The 15,115-nt window shown below is 36.8% G+C and overlaps 1 protein-coding gene across 7 annotated transcripts in view; it reads right to left on the reverse strand.

Annotated features, from left to right (window-relative positions):
• The window catches only part of robo1 (roundabout, axon guidance receptor, homolog 1 (Drosophila)), a 291,617-nt gene that overhangs the window by 176,137 nt on the left and 100,365 nt on the right, over positions 1 to 15,115 (reverse strand). For 5 of the 7 annotated variants that reach the window (XM_058799334.1, XM_058799331.1, XM_058799335.1 and 2 more), the window contains exon 3: positions 5,452 to 5,538. The exons of the other annotated variants lie outside the window; for them this stretch is intronic. In XM_058799334.1, the coding sequence (XP_058655317.1) occupies positions 5,452 to 5,538 (87 nt within the window). The remainder of the gene's footprint in view (positions 1 to 5,451; positions 5,539 to 15,115) is intronic. 7 annotated transcript variants of the gene reach the window in all.

Below are 15,115 nucleotides of genomic sequence, written 5' to 3' on the forward strand. Positions count from 1 at the left end.
TAGAGACAGAGACACTAGAATCTGACTGAGGCATGAGAATGGTGAAGATTGCAATTAAAACTGCACAACAATATGAATTTGCGTCTCACCTGTGTATTGGTAAAACAACCGGACTGAACTTGCTATGTGGTTTCACATATACTGACAGTGAGCCTACCTCTATGACATCTAATTTGCACAATGCCATGCATGAGTGCACCGGGAGTAACAGGCCGACAGGATCCAGATACATTAACAAAGAAACAATGGTGTTTCGGATGACTATGGGACTTTTCAGCTTGTCCCAATCTCTAACTAGCCTCATCAGAAAGAAGCACGTCCCCCTGCTCTCTCCGCATCCTTTATGCAGACTGGCAAGAACAAGATGCATTGTGTTTTCATGCTTAATTGGCTTAATTGGTTTACTGGTTGGAGAGGCTTAAATGAAAGGAGAAGCTGTCTAAGAGAAACCGAGCCAAGTAGTGCCTTTGTCTTTGGCTTCCATGTGCCCTCCCCACCTTCACAACGGGGGATTCGACCAATCGGTGCCTCGCAAGCTGTTGGACAAGACCCTCACCAGCAGTCCTGCTGAATTATTAACGCAGCCCCGCAGAGCAAGAGCGGGAACAAACCTGGGGAACTTTATACTACACTGCAGCAAGGACAACTGGATATTCCTCATGTAATGATTAAAGCATGACTGTGCAGAGTGGCACTTTTGCTGATTGTTCCCACATTACCCTTGATACAAACACAGGGTTTTACAAACAAGTGGAAGTAACTGCCAATCTTTGGGACGAAGGAAGTACGTCATTACACGGCAACGCACAAGAATTGCTCAAATTTGGTTTGTCTTTACAAAGGTGTGATGCCCATCAGTTGCCTCCATTCGTTTTCCAGCTTGCAAAAACCCAAGAGACCAAGATGCCGCATTTAATTCAGCACCAGAAAATTGAGTCTCAAATGGAGTCTAAAATATGAATTCTAACAGAGTGAAGCAAGCATGGCTTTTGACTGGTTAGAATGACCCAACCGTAGAAACAAATATATTGAAAACCCTACACTTCAATTTGATTTGATTGATTTAGGAATGCACACAGTGCTTCCTTCTGATATACGGAAAAACTGACATATTCTTGAGCATTTACTTTCCAAATCACATTGGCGTACAAAAACATATGCTGCTGGATGTGTAAATTTGTATATTTTCCTCAAGTGGATTTATTTTCACCACAAACGGGTGGATTTACAACATGTTTGACATGGCCCAACACCTGGAACTCACATGTGAGACGGATCTCTGCAGTAATGGCCCAAAAAGTTACTTTTCACCTCACTCTCCTTCCCACATGCTCCAACATCCAACCTCTCAAACTTCTTACATTCCCTCTCTCACGTCCTCTGCTTTTAAAAGCACGTCCTTCCTCCGACAGAAACACCGCAAGGGTTCTTTCTGTCTCCCTGCTGCCGTCAGCTGCCAAAACACGCAGGTCGCAGCGATGAGCACTATAAATATGATGTACAGCTTATGCGGTGCCACTGACCTCACAACACACGCCGAAGGAGTGCGGGGGAGCAGGTGCCATGCAGATTTATGACACTCAGCAAGAACTTTCACCCTCTGCGTACTCTCATGCCCCAGCGAGCAGAGAGTCCGGCCTGTGATGACTGAACACATTCACTCCTCCATGACAAAACAGCATGTGGGAGAAATACAGTGTGAATGTAAAATGTGCGATTGTTTGGATGCACTTTCAGAACTTTGCCTGTGGCAACTGGCACTGCTGAAAGTTCTCCAGCCACCCCCTTGTTTGGGAAGTTTTGGAGAGTTTTAAAGTAGTGTTGTTGAGTTATTCAAGGATTTTTTGGTGATTTTCTGCCGTATTCAAATAAACTGATGGAGGTTGTCATTTCTGTGGAAATTGCATTTTAAATATAGCATTGCTACTGAATGGCTAGTCGGATGTGCGTCAGAATTTTTCTAAGCTACATGTCAGCATTTCTGAATATGCTGGTTTGGAACCAGCAAGAGATTTTTTTTTTTTTTTTTAAATCTGCCAATTGGGTGCAAACTCATTTGACAGTCACGAGGGGACCATATGGACCTCCAGACTCAACACAAAAACAGGGGCGTTAAACTTTTTTTTCCCTCTCGTCTTTTTTCCTTCAGGAAAGTGCATGCCACTTACGACTCAAGCTTAAAAACGACTGCTTCTTTGGAATTTTGAAAGCCATTTAATTTTGTATACCAAACGGTGCTTAGCTAGCACTTGGAAATGACGGGACAATTTTGTATTCCTTCACCCATACTAATCTCAGCTGCAATAATAAACAAATTTAAATTCTTTATCCCGTGCCAAACAGACGTGTTGCAGAATAATGAGAACCTCAGCACCACCAGCTTCTTATCTCCAACTAGTCCTCTCCTTTCATTCTCCACAGCACTCCAGTCGCTCTTGACAGAATTAGCCTGGTTCAGCATTGAGAGTTTAGCCTGATGGCCCTATTTCCTGGGACACGGGGCGAGTTAAGCTTCAGGATTTGTGATGAAAAGAGATTGGATGGGGAAAAACGAATATAAGAAGTGCCCACATCCTCTCCTCTTGTGGAGAAAACCTTCTGGTTGACTGTGGTGGAGGTAATTACATCTCAAGTGGGATCGGACCTAAAGGAAGGACCCGCATTTGCCATGTTTTCCACCCTGGGGAGAAGCGAACGCTTTGTAGGGAATATGCTTTGTGGATAAGCTCCATTGTAAGAGTGCTTGTGTTCCATGAGGGGTGGAAAAATTTAACCCCGAACGTGAGGACGATTTGCATTTGCACGTCCCTGAGGCAAAAACCATGGCCCTAATAATACAAGGCATTAGGAAGGCGGTCATACTAATGATTGTGGGGCCTTCAAGGTCAGGACTCTAGGCCTGAGCAGGACCCCATAATGAGGATGCACAGGAGACGGGACTAATCCAGTCTCAGACTGTCACGTCCAGACAACCAGGTGCATTTGGAACCACCACAGACAAGTTTTAGGCAGCGTGAGCAGCATTGTTGCAACAAGATGCATGAAGACTACATATCACAAACGGATGAAATTCTTTATCACAACACCCAATACATTGCTTTTCATTCTATTTCCAAGATTCAATCTTCGATAAGGGTAAGAGGTACAGAAAGCTTTCATGGCATATATTTGAAATGCCAAAGATGGCTGGACAAACATTTCCTGTGTTGACCTTCAATTTTCGTACTTCCCTACAGTCTCTTTTCCAAAGAGTTGGAATAAATAGCATGTCAGTGCTCTTACAAGAGGTCTGTTTGCCTTCACAAACAGTTATACAAAATGAAGCCAACATGATGCATCTTTGATGCTCATTTTTGGGGTAAGGGCTTTGAGACAGAACTACATGGCCATCCTTTGCACAAAAGTAGTCTACAAAGAATACAGTTCTGTTGAAAACCCCCTTCAACTGCCTTGTTCCATACTACTTACAGAGGCAAGTTTCTATGACAACATAGAACATCCTAAGTGACTTATCTGGAACATTCTATGTACACAGAAACATGATGCACGGCTGACTTCAAAAAAGGCGATGCAAGAGAAGGGGTGCAGTACTTATAAATAGCATATAAATATATAGCTATATAGCATAAATGGATAGCAGATAAACTATTTTAAACTATTACAGATCTAGTATTGAACAAATTACATGTGTAATTAATGTAATCTTTTTTTTTCCTTTTTGAAAGAAACGTTGGTCACACTTTATATTAGGTGGCCTTAACTACTATGTACTTACATCAAAAAATAAGTACAGTGTACTTATTGTGTTCATACTGTATTGCAAAACACTATTGCTGCTATTGAGGAGGGATACGGGTAAGGTTAGGGACAGGTTTGGTGGTATGGGTAGGTTTAAGGGTGGGTGAAGGTGTAAGTGATGGGTCAACTGTGTAATTATAAATGTAAATACAGAAATTAATTACAGATGTAATTACATATATGTATTTTTAAAAATATAAGTACAATGTAAAAACATGTATGTACACAATAATTGCATTGTACCAAATGATTAATTTAAATGTAAGTACATAGTAGTTAAGGCCACCTAATATAAAGTGGGACCGAAACTTTTTATTCACCAAGGATGCATTAAAAAATGATGTTTTTGAACTTTCAATTCATCAAAGAATCCTGAAAAAAAACATTGTTTCCACTTTCCACAAAAAGTATTAAACACAACTGTTTTCAACATTGATAATAATAAGAAAGGTTTCTGCACCAAATCATAATATTAGAATGATTTCTGAAGGATCATGTGACGCTGAATAATGATGCTGAAAATTAAGCTTTGCCGTCACAGAAAAAAAATTAAGTGCATGTCTGTCATTTAAAATTGCAATAATATTCCACAGTGTCATTGTGTTTGATCAAATACATGCAGCCTTGGTTAGCATGAGACTAAGGCAGATTCTAACACAGAGCCACAGTAATATCTACAAAGAGCTCTGTAAATGTTTATAAATGTTTTAAAAGTATCTGAAGAGTTTGCTATGTTCGCTGACAGCACTTAACATTATAATGCTCTAGCTCTATAACTGCATTATGAATTGGAAAGACTAATTCAGTGTAAGAACTAAAAGATATAAAAAAATGTTCACAACAAAAAGTCAGGCAGGCAATAAGTATCATCTGTGCTATATCTCTGTCCTTGTGAGATTGTGGAACAGAGTGCTCTCTTGAGGCTGTAGTGTCATTCTCTACGCTCTATACCAGCTATTCTCATCTTCCACTGGATCACCCACGTAGCTAAAGCCGCCTTTTCACTTATCGGCTTGTTTCTCCAGTGAAGGTCAGAATGTTAGCAAGCTTTCTCCAAACATAACACCACACTCACTGCAGGAGACTCTCTGTTCTGCCCCCGGGCCCCTAGAAGGTGAACTCTATTTCCACTTAAGCAAAAAGGGTCAGGGATCTTCTCTCACCGATTGACTCATCTCATCTGAGTGCATTTAATCTGGAAATTGAGGTTCTGGCTGACTCTGCTCCTTCATGTCACAACCGTCAGAACGTTCTAGGCTTATCTCCCGAAAATAACATAGAAAGGGTGTTCAATTTCCACAGCTTGACTTAAGCAAGAATATAAACGGTTTGTGAATGGGAAAACCTCGCTCAATACAGATGCACCAACAGACTTAAGGTGAAGGTTATGCAAAGTCCATGGAAATCCAGGCGGAATAAGAGACTCTACAGAAGGACCTGCAATGATTGGATCTGAAACGGGTCATATCTACATTAAAACTTCATGTTCTCACCAGGCACCAATAAATATCTTACAAAAAAGTCAAAAGTTCACGGAAGAGATGAAACGACACCCACAATAAAGCAAACATGTTATTAGAATAAGATATTTGAGAGAAGCCCTTCTAGGGTAAATATAAAGCAGCATTTTAGGTAAGAAATAAGAAGCAGTACCTGTGTAGCCCAGAGAGTTGTCGTCATCGTGTTCTGCAGTGGGGGCCTCTGTGGCCCTATTGCTAGTCCCCTCCTGAGTCCCCGTGTCTGTTGGAAGTAACACAGACTCTAAGTCCTCGAGCAAAGAGTATTGGGCCAACGGCGACACGGTAGCGCCCCAGTATCCTTGATACCAACAGATGAGCAGTACGAGGCTCTGCAGACAGTGACTTTTGAAAGGTCTGCAATTGCAACCTCCAAACTGCATTATCAGTCAAGAAAGCACTTCAAACTTCCCCAAAACAAATATATAGAAGCTCCAAGGTGTTACTCAATTGTTAGCCATTAATCCATTGGAGAATCCCAAGAGCGCAAGTCCTAAATATGGCGTTTTCCTTCTCTTCACAGGCCTAAAGAGGTGCAGTTAGCCCTGAACGTCTATGTGTATGTCTGAGGAGTGGCGATGTGTGCCCTCTTGCAGCGCATGGGGAGAACTAGGACGACCCAACTGCAAATACACACAAAGTCACTGACACACACCCTATTTAGATCTGTATACAGTCATTGACTAAACTAATTCCCCAATCAGCGCATGTCGCTTTTCTGGAAGATGGACTGACAGACCTCCTCTACGCCTGGTTTAGAAAGGGAGGACCGGGCAGGGGGTGTGGCAGATGCCCCCATCATGGCGAAGTGTGGGATAAATCAGGCTGGAGCCATGCCCACTTCCATTGTTGGGCACTGACAGGGGGTTAATTTGGGATGAGGGGAGGTGAAGGGGCCTGTTTAATATAAAGAGGGTCAGAATGGGCCAGATGACTGGGAAGCATCCTGTCAAGACCGTCATGGCCGTGAATGAAGATTGGCATCATTTACGGAGATAAAACGGCAGACAGGCAAAACAAAAGGAAGTCATTGGAGAGCACTTAGAGCTCGGGGAAGTGTGTCCACTGTCTGTCCTTTCGTTCACCCTGTCGCTAAACCTCACTAACAAATAATACTAATCCTTCAACATTTCAAAGTCATAATTGAGTGTTTGAATGATTTTCAGGAGAATTTTTATGACTAGGGCCACAGTAGCTAGCACTTCTCTTGATGCATTTAATGAAATGACACTTTTAGCCTGCTATATGCTGAGATGGCAGATTCTCAACAAACACCTCGCTGAGTACGTTCACAGGATCTCAAGGTCGTGACCGTCATGAGACTGTTGGCTAGCTTGTGTTGGAAGCACTCAAGCAGTCAAAATACAACATTTTTGCACTTTTAGCATTGTTAAAGGACAATTCATGAACATTTAACATCAAGCATGCAAACACATAGAACTCACATATTTACTTGAGTCTGTCTGTTTGTGAATAGACACCATATTGACTTTTCTGTTCAAACCCCAAAACCCAAGTTCTTTGTAATGCAAATTAATCAATAAATAAGATTTTAATACCAGGTCTACAAGCATAGACACATTTAAAGCTTTTATTCAATATGTAACCTCTACACAGAATTAGCAAAATTCTACATGACAACTACACACAAATTTCTATGCTTAAACATCTATACATCAGATATTTTGGAAAAAAGAAAGCTCAAACATATTTCCAAAAAAAAAAGAACAAACATTGTATATCCTGAAGGGGAATCAGTGTAGACAAGGAAACCTTGAACATTCTAGCTCCAAAACTGGCTACTGTAGAATATGGCTTTATGGTGGGTTTGGAGAGAATACTTCATGATTCATTAACAGGTGGTGTGCCCAGATGCCCTGGAGGACACACAAACAAAAACCTGGTGCTCCCTCAGATTCAAATGGCCCTGATCCACACAAACCAATCCAAAACGCCCTGCCTCCCCTGATGGCTAATTAAACCAAACCTTATGCGACTAGCTGACACATCTACATAGGCACATTAGAAGGATGTTCCCCATGCACCCCAAAGCCCCGGCTGTCCGCTCATTTTCAGACACACACCCTGCTTTCTCGTTTTCTGGCTTTATTGATTTAAGGAGAAGGTGATGTACTAGCTCAATAACAGTGGACCCAGACAACCCACATAAACACAACAACAACAATTGGATTCGTTCTTCTTAATGGCTTTAAAAATCAAGGCCATTTGTTGAGTCTGCCATCAGTCTGTTAATTATTTTTTAAGGCAGGAGAGGGCAAGGCAATTATAAAGAAAATGAGTTACCGTGTTAATCAGTACACTTTAACACACCTCTTTTTTGATAGCAATTTCTCATTTTTAGTTCAGCTTAAAGCCCTGATTTATGAAAGGGGTTTAATTAAGTCACACGAATGAACTTAGCTGGACACAAAATGAATACGTGCAGAGAGAAAGAAATATGTGAACAGTGCAACCAGACTGCAAATTACCAAAGTTTATGTTGAACGATTGCGTGGATGGACACAGCTGCTGGTCTGCATGAAAGAGGAAGTGCACACACGTAGAACATACTATTTCTGATTATGTTAAGACCTTAAATTAATATTATTGCTTGATACCTGCAGTAATAATCACATGCTGCTTGTGCCAGCAGCAATCCAACAGTGCCCATGTAAAACCAGCAAAAATGGTCAAAGTCACCAAACAAAAATTGGTCAAAGTCACCAAACAATTCACGAAAGAAGCTAGAAAATATAGATGTATAAAAAATATAAAAATATGGTTTCTCTCATTTTTCTCACAATTTTTAATTTTAGGAATTTAAATTTTATGTTCTGAAGCCTAAAAAAATATAGAATATAAAATAAATATAACACAAACATAATTATAGAATATAAAATATAGAGGTATAAAAAAAAAAAAATATATGGTGTCTCTTGTGCAGTTTATGTACAATTTGAATTTCTGAAATTTTGAACTTTAGAAATTGAAGTTCTGAAGCCTAAAAATATAGAATATAAAATACATAATATAAAATATAAATAGAGAATATAAAATATAGAGGTATAAAAATATTTTTAAAAATTTTAAATTTCACAATTTTGAATTTGATGTTCCGAAGCATAGAAAATCTGTGTTTTAAAAAGCCAAAAACTTTAGCAAATAAACAAACATTTAACTATTTATTTATTTATATAAACATTTTATAAAATCTATAAAATTCAATTTTGTTAAATGTCACAGGTATAGAATTTAAGTTCAAACCTATAAAATATATAGGTTTATAATATTTCCCCAAAAATATATATATTAATAATGTATATTTTTTTTTTTTTTTTTTTTTTTTATCTATATTTAAATTGGGCAAGAATCACCAACAACTATCATTCAAATTACACACCAGTTTTAGGAATCGGTTCAAATCTTTAACCTCGAGTACAAGCAACAATAATAGGAATGCTAGCCTAAGCAAAGCACTGCTGGTAGCAAAGCATTACCATCAGTAAATAACATCAGGGCTCCAGCCGGACCACACCAGGGTCCGCGGTTCTCTGTGGGTCTGATTAGCTCCCATATTATTGAAAAGTACCAAGGGAGGGATTATGCAGATGAGGGCACTGCGGTCCACACAGTGGGCAGGAAACCAAGCATCATAATGAGAGACTACAGAAGAGATTTTCCTTCTGTACGGGATGTACAGACAGGGAACGGGGGAGAAATGGTTATGGGAAATTAGAGGGTGGTTTCAGAGAGCTTAGGAGAAGCAGACCGTTTGGCATCTAGATATTAAATAAAGTTAAGGCCATAGACATATCTATAGAGCTCTTGAGGTTGTTAGTATTGGCCCATATTTTCCTACTCTTTTATAGCCTGTATGAGACTTAATGTAATTCTTAGTCAAGTTTTAGTGACATTTCAACATCGATGAAAGTCTCACATTTCTCAGATGTTTCTCCTAAGGCTTCTTAGGAGAAATATGAATAGGAACAATTTACATACAATAACAGTGTATTGTAGAGCTGTACAACTAATGTAAAAAAGCATAAACTTGATGAAAATGTAAAGATTTGAGTTCAATCTTGATCTTTGCTATCTTAGCAAATTGGATTAAAGTTCGAAATAAGACGAAAATTACAAAAAAGAACAAAACGCAGGAAACTTAGGCAAGAGGTTTCCATTTGTTCTCCACTTATTCTCATTTTTGTACAAGAAAATCAACTGAGATAAAGAGATCTCAGGAAACTGATGATAAATCTTTCTTTGTAGAGAAAAAAAAATCTGAAGCAGGAACCTAAAACAAGAAGTTTCCACTTGCTCTCCACTTAATCTCTTTGCTGAAAAAAAAAAAAACATCTAATTTGTGATTTTTCTGTCCTACAAAGTATGTAAATGAAATGTTATTAATCAAACAGCATGCCTAAATTAAAATCATGAAACTTATACAATTTTAAATTAATTTATTAAAAGTTTAACAAAAAATTAATAATTTTAGCACCCTAGAAATGTTTTATTTTTTTCTCATGTTTCTATGCTAGCCTTATTAATTTGTTTTTTTAAGGGGAGACACTGCAGGCAAAAAAATTTTATGTACCTGTCAATTTTGAGATTTTGGGCTTTTTGGTTTTTCATAAAGTGTTTTTTCAGACTAGTAGAACGAAAACATCCAAAAGACACTGTTAAGTGTTTCTTTTATAGCACTTTATCTATTCGTGTCATCAAACACATATTTTTAAAGGCTGTTTTCTCAAAATGAGTTTTTTCTCCTACACTGAGCCATAAATCTCCACTTCAGTAGCACTTACACACACCAAACTTTGCTTGATTATATACAACATTTTAATCCCCCCAAAATTGTCAAAATATAGTGTTTTCTGTCTGTTCTAAGTATTTTCTGAATTATGGAGTGACAAAATGAGATACCCAAAATTCCCTCTTTTGATACCCAACTTTTGACTGTAATATGTCAAAAAAATGAAACAAGAATTTTGAAACTGACTTCCAGTGTTTAGATTTTTCTACTAGAAATGTATGCAAATTAGTGCATATTTCATTAAATAATGCCTCATTTGCATATTTAAACCTAACATTTTAGAAAACTTGTAATACAAAAAATGCAATTATCAATGTAATCAATCAACTACGTAAGTAAGGCAATAACTATTAGTAATTTTTTTTACCATATTCACCTGTAGTGTCTCGCCTTAATTCGTTTTTAAAGAAATTCTGTCTTGTGTATTTCAATTAAACCAAACTTTTGTTTTGACAGGTTGCCATGAGGACCTTTAAGTTTCTGTATGTACATGATATGACGATAGCTTTACTCAAATGAAATGGTACCGTGATATTCAGCATTTTACAATAAATTTAATTTTTATGACTGGATTCCACGATTCCATCCAGGTTTAACTGCATTCTGTCATAGGGCCCTACATTAAAAAAAGCAAATGTGTGCTTATATAATCATTCAAACAACAACCAATCACAATAAGATGTGAACAAAAAATTCAAAATGAAAAAATTCAATTAAAAAAAATTACAAATTCAAATAATAAATTATTAAAAATGAAAAAAAAAAAATTTAATCATGGAATATCGTAAATGTCAGTAAATAGTTTAAAAAAAGTACAAAATCTAACTAATTTGAATATGAAGTAATTCAAATTGAACTGCAATATCCACTTGAATTGGTCTTCCAGTTGAGTGTCGTAAAAGCCAAGTATATTATTCAAATGGCAGTTTAATGGCAGTCAATGCCATAAATCAATGTCATTCACTCTCCATTTAGTTTAATACAAAGTTAAAACTGTTCATCTGATAATAAATCAATAAAGTAAGACAGACTAGTTTTGAGGGGCTTCCCAACCTCATTTATTTTGAGCGATGTAGTCGGATATATGATTATGCTTGTTCACATACTCTACTAAGAATGCGAACGCCAAACAAACAAGTCCAATCATCTGCTGACAAGTTGACCTGAAGCGCATCCAGCAACCGCTGTCCAAAAACAGGCAGGAATTCTACAAGGAGAACATCTGATTAGCACCGGTGCGAATGCTTGTGGCTCACTGAGTCATGGCGGTCATAGCGTGTTCAAGTGCTCTAGGAATAATCCTATCAATCTACGTCAAAATCGCGGCGGGCCTGTGAAAGCCAGAACAGCTGGCGAGGTCTCACGCAGCTAAACAGAGCACATGATGGGCATCGCTCAGGCCACAGAGGTTAAAGTGCTCGGCACAATAAGCTCTTCTGTGGCGAGTAAATGAAAGCCACTTCAGGGTCTGAGGACCGTGGTGAAAGGGCACAGCTGCTGAATGCAGCGTTATAAAAGCCCAGAGTTACAGCCATGATTAATGATGAAGCTCTCCACAAGGACAAGCCACCTTCAATCTGACGGACACGCTTTGCAAGGTTTTACTCTGAGCTCTTCTTCAATTTTATGAGGACATTTTTGCTCTCTGAAGGTAATTGTGTACTTAGAAGCCATTTTGGAGTCACTGAAATGACACATTGAGCCTTGGTGCTCATGTTGGCGGTTCAAGTTCAAATCAAGTTTTTGATACAAACCAACGCTATCCTTTGTTGTCCTACTGTAATATGACTAAAAGGTGACAAAAAGGTCAAAGGGTGGAAGTTAAAGTGCATTTGAAGTTTAAAAGAGTAACTTTGTGAACTTTCAATATTTATTTCATTTTTGCATAGTCAGATTTTTTTCTTTTTTTTTTGTTCTTTTTTTTTTTCAATAAATGAATATTTTTAAGAAAGGACACATTACATTTATCAAAAGCGACTGTAAAGACTTTTTACACTTTTGCAAATTATTTCAAATAAACTGTTCTTTGAACACTGCTCTTTCTATTCAAAGAATCCTGGCAAAAAAAATACAAAAATCATAATTTCCACGAAAGTGTCAACACTGAAAATTCAGCGTTGCATCACAGGAATAAATTACATTTTAAAATATATTCAAATAGAAAACTGTTATTTTAAATTGTTTTGCAATATTACTGTTTTTGCTGTATTTTTTTGTTCAAATAGATGCAGCCTTGGCTCTTCTTTCACACTTTACAATAAGGTGTCATTTGTTAACATTAACTAACATGAACAAACAATTAACAATGCATTTATTACACTATTTATTAATCTTTGTTAATGTTAGTTAATGAAAATACAGTTGTTCATTGTTTGTTCATGTTAGTTCACAGTGCATTAACTAATGTTAACAAAGACAACTTGTGATTTTAATAATTAACATTAACTAAGATTAATAAATGCTGTAGAAGTATTGTTCATTCTTAGTTCATGTTTACTAATGTTGTTAACTAATATTAACTAATGAACCTTATTGTAAAGTGTTACCAAATTATTAAAAAAAAATTGTAGTGTTAATAATTATTTGCTCCATAAAGAAAACTCATACAAAAGACATTGATTCTGAAAACGAAGTCTGAGATCCAGGGTACATTCCTTCAAGGTCATGGTTCTTCAAAGACAATGTCAGTTAGAAAAAGCTTTTCACTGAGCTTCCTCCAGCCTTACAGTCACTGCCATCATTAGCAAAGTGCCAACATGACAATAGCAGGGGAATTCTTCTAGATTTATTAAGAGTGTGACAGAACCTCTGCTAATTCACCAGAGCTCCAGGCTTTGAAGCGGCTTTATTCCACCGCATGTTCATGTCTGAATCGCATCCATCTTCAACCACCACCACACTTTGTTGTGGGCAAAAGACTCGAGGTTTCATTCTGAAAGAATCTCTACTTGATGATGATACATTCTTGGACTTATTAGCATGTGTGAGAGACAAAGAGGGAGAAAGTGAAATAAATGTGTCTTCTACTGTAAGCACTAACCTCACTTACCCTGAAATGATTAATGAAATGTTATAGAGGCATTCTAACAGAAAGAGTTCAGGAATTTGCTTCTTGTGGAAGAAAATAATACAGTATATATATATATTTATATATTATTTAAAAAAATATATAAACTACCCCTGAACAGTCAATTGTGAATTGCAAATGTTCACGTTATTAAAACAGAATGAATACTGAAATTCTTTCAATTATTCACTTGGATGAAAAATTAGATCTATCTGAGCAGTTCATTTACAATTGAAGAATAATTAGAGTGTGATTTTTCAGCTGAAAGCTTTGGTCACAGTTCACCAGCCGTCTGATCCAGAGTCAGGCAAGCTGAACAAACAGAAAGAGCCTATCTGCCTTTTCCAGGCTCACAAACAAACATTCACACACGCAGACTTTTATACACGCTTACATGCACAAAACATGCGCAACTATATGCATTTCACTGACACCACAGAACGACAGCACAATTTGCATCCCCTTCTAGAGCAATTAAACCTGAGAAAAGACCCAAAACAGCACCTAAAACACTGCTCTGTATTATCGACATACCAGGAAATAACGTCTCAAAGCTCAAGCCCCTCGCTTACAGATCTTGGCTGAAGGAGAATGACGGTGTTAAATGGAATTGCCATCTTTAACCTGAGGGGACTGTGGGATAGAGTGGGCGTAATTCCTACTGAAAGATTTACTTTGTAAAGAATTCACAGTATATCAACACTGCATAAATGCTTTATGCTCTCGGGCAGTGGATGATGGAAGGCGTTTGTGGGCGAACAGGAAAGCCCAGATTGTGATTTATAAAAACAAATTATATAAACGATATCAATTATGATTAACAATTTCATCAACATCAAACCTAAAATTTACAGCTTTTAAAATATTATTGCATATAACCTTTCAGCGACACGATAAAACTAGACAAAAGACGAATAGGAGTGATGTGGATGTTCAGAACTTCTGAAGGAGTTTTTTGTGAGATTGCGGTCTGCTCACAAGTATTTAATATCCCATGATGACCAGATTTATTATAGACCTTAAAGTGCATTTATAAGAGTTATAAATGATCTGTAACTCCCATTTAAACCTGATGCTGCTGAAGCTGCAACTTAGTACTTTACTGTTCACAATGCAGCTTAAAAATGAAATATAATGTTTACCTGCCGGGCTGTACTGAAGTTATGTGCTGTTGTGTTTTTTCAGTCTTTATATTATGTCAAAGCTCTGGAAAAAAAATTTTTAAATGCAAACTTATTGCAAAATAATAAAATAAAATAAAATAAAATAAAATAAAATAAAATAAAATAAAATAAAATAAAATAAAATAAAATAAAATAAAATAAAATAAAATAAAATAAAATAAAATAAAATTAAATAAAATTAAATTAAATTCTGGCCACTGAAAATACATGTAGCCTATTTTTCAGTCTTAATAATATATTTTATAATATAAATACTGTCATTTTTCAATAAATAAAATATAACTTAATGAAAAAATGTACATCCATTTCTTAATACAAAAAAATAAAATGAAATGAAATAAAATAAATTAATGAACATCAAATCCAAAATTATTATTGCATATAACTTTTCAGCAACACAATAAAAACTAAAAGCCAAATTATTAAAAAAATTAACACTATTCTATTCCATGGGAATTTGAGGAGCTTTTGTGGGATTGCAGCCTACTCACAAGTATTTAATATCCCATGATGTGATTATAGACCTAAAAGCGCATTTCCAAGAGTTATGAATGATTTGCAGTTCCTGGATAAACCTGATGTGGCTGAAGTTGTACTTTACTGTCTATAATGCAGCCTAAAAATGAAATATGAAGTTGACACGTCAGGCTGGATTAAAGTTATGCAGTATTGTGCTTTTTCACTCATCATATTATCTGTCAAAACTCTGGGAAAATCTTTAATATGCAAGCTTATTGTC

The sequence above is a fragment of the Onychostoma macrolepis genome, chromosome 15 (assembly GCF_012432095.1).
Source record: "Onychostoma macrolepis isolate SWU-2019 chromosome 15, ASM1243209v1, whole genome shotgun sequence".
NCBI classification, from domain to species: Eukaryota; Metazoa; Chordata; class Actinopteri; order Cypriniformes; family Cyprinidae; genus Onychostoma; species Onychostoma macrolepis.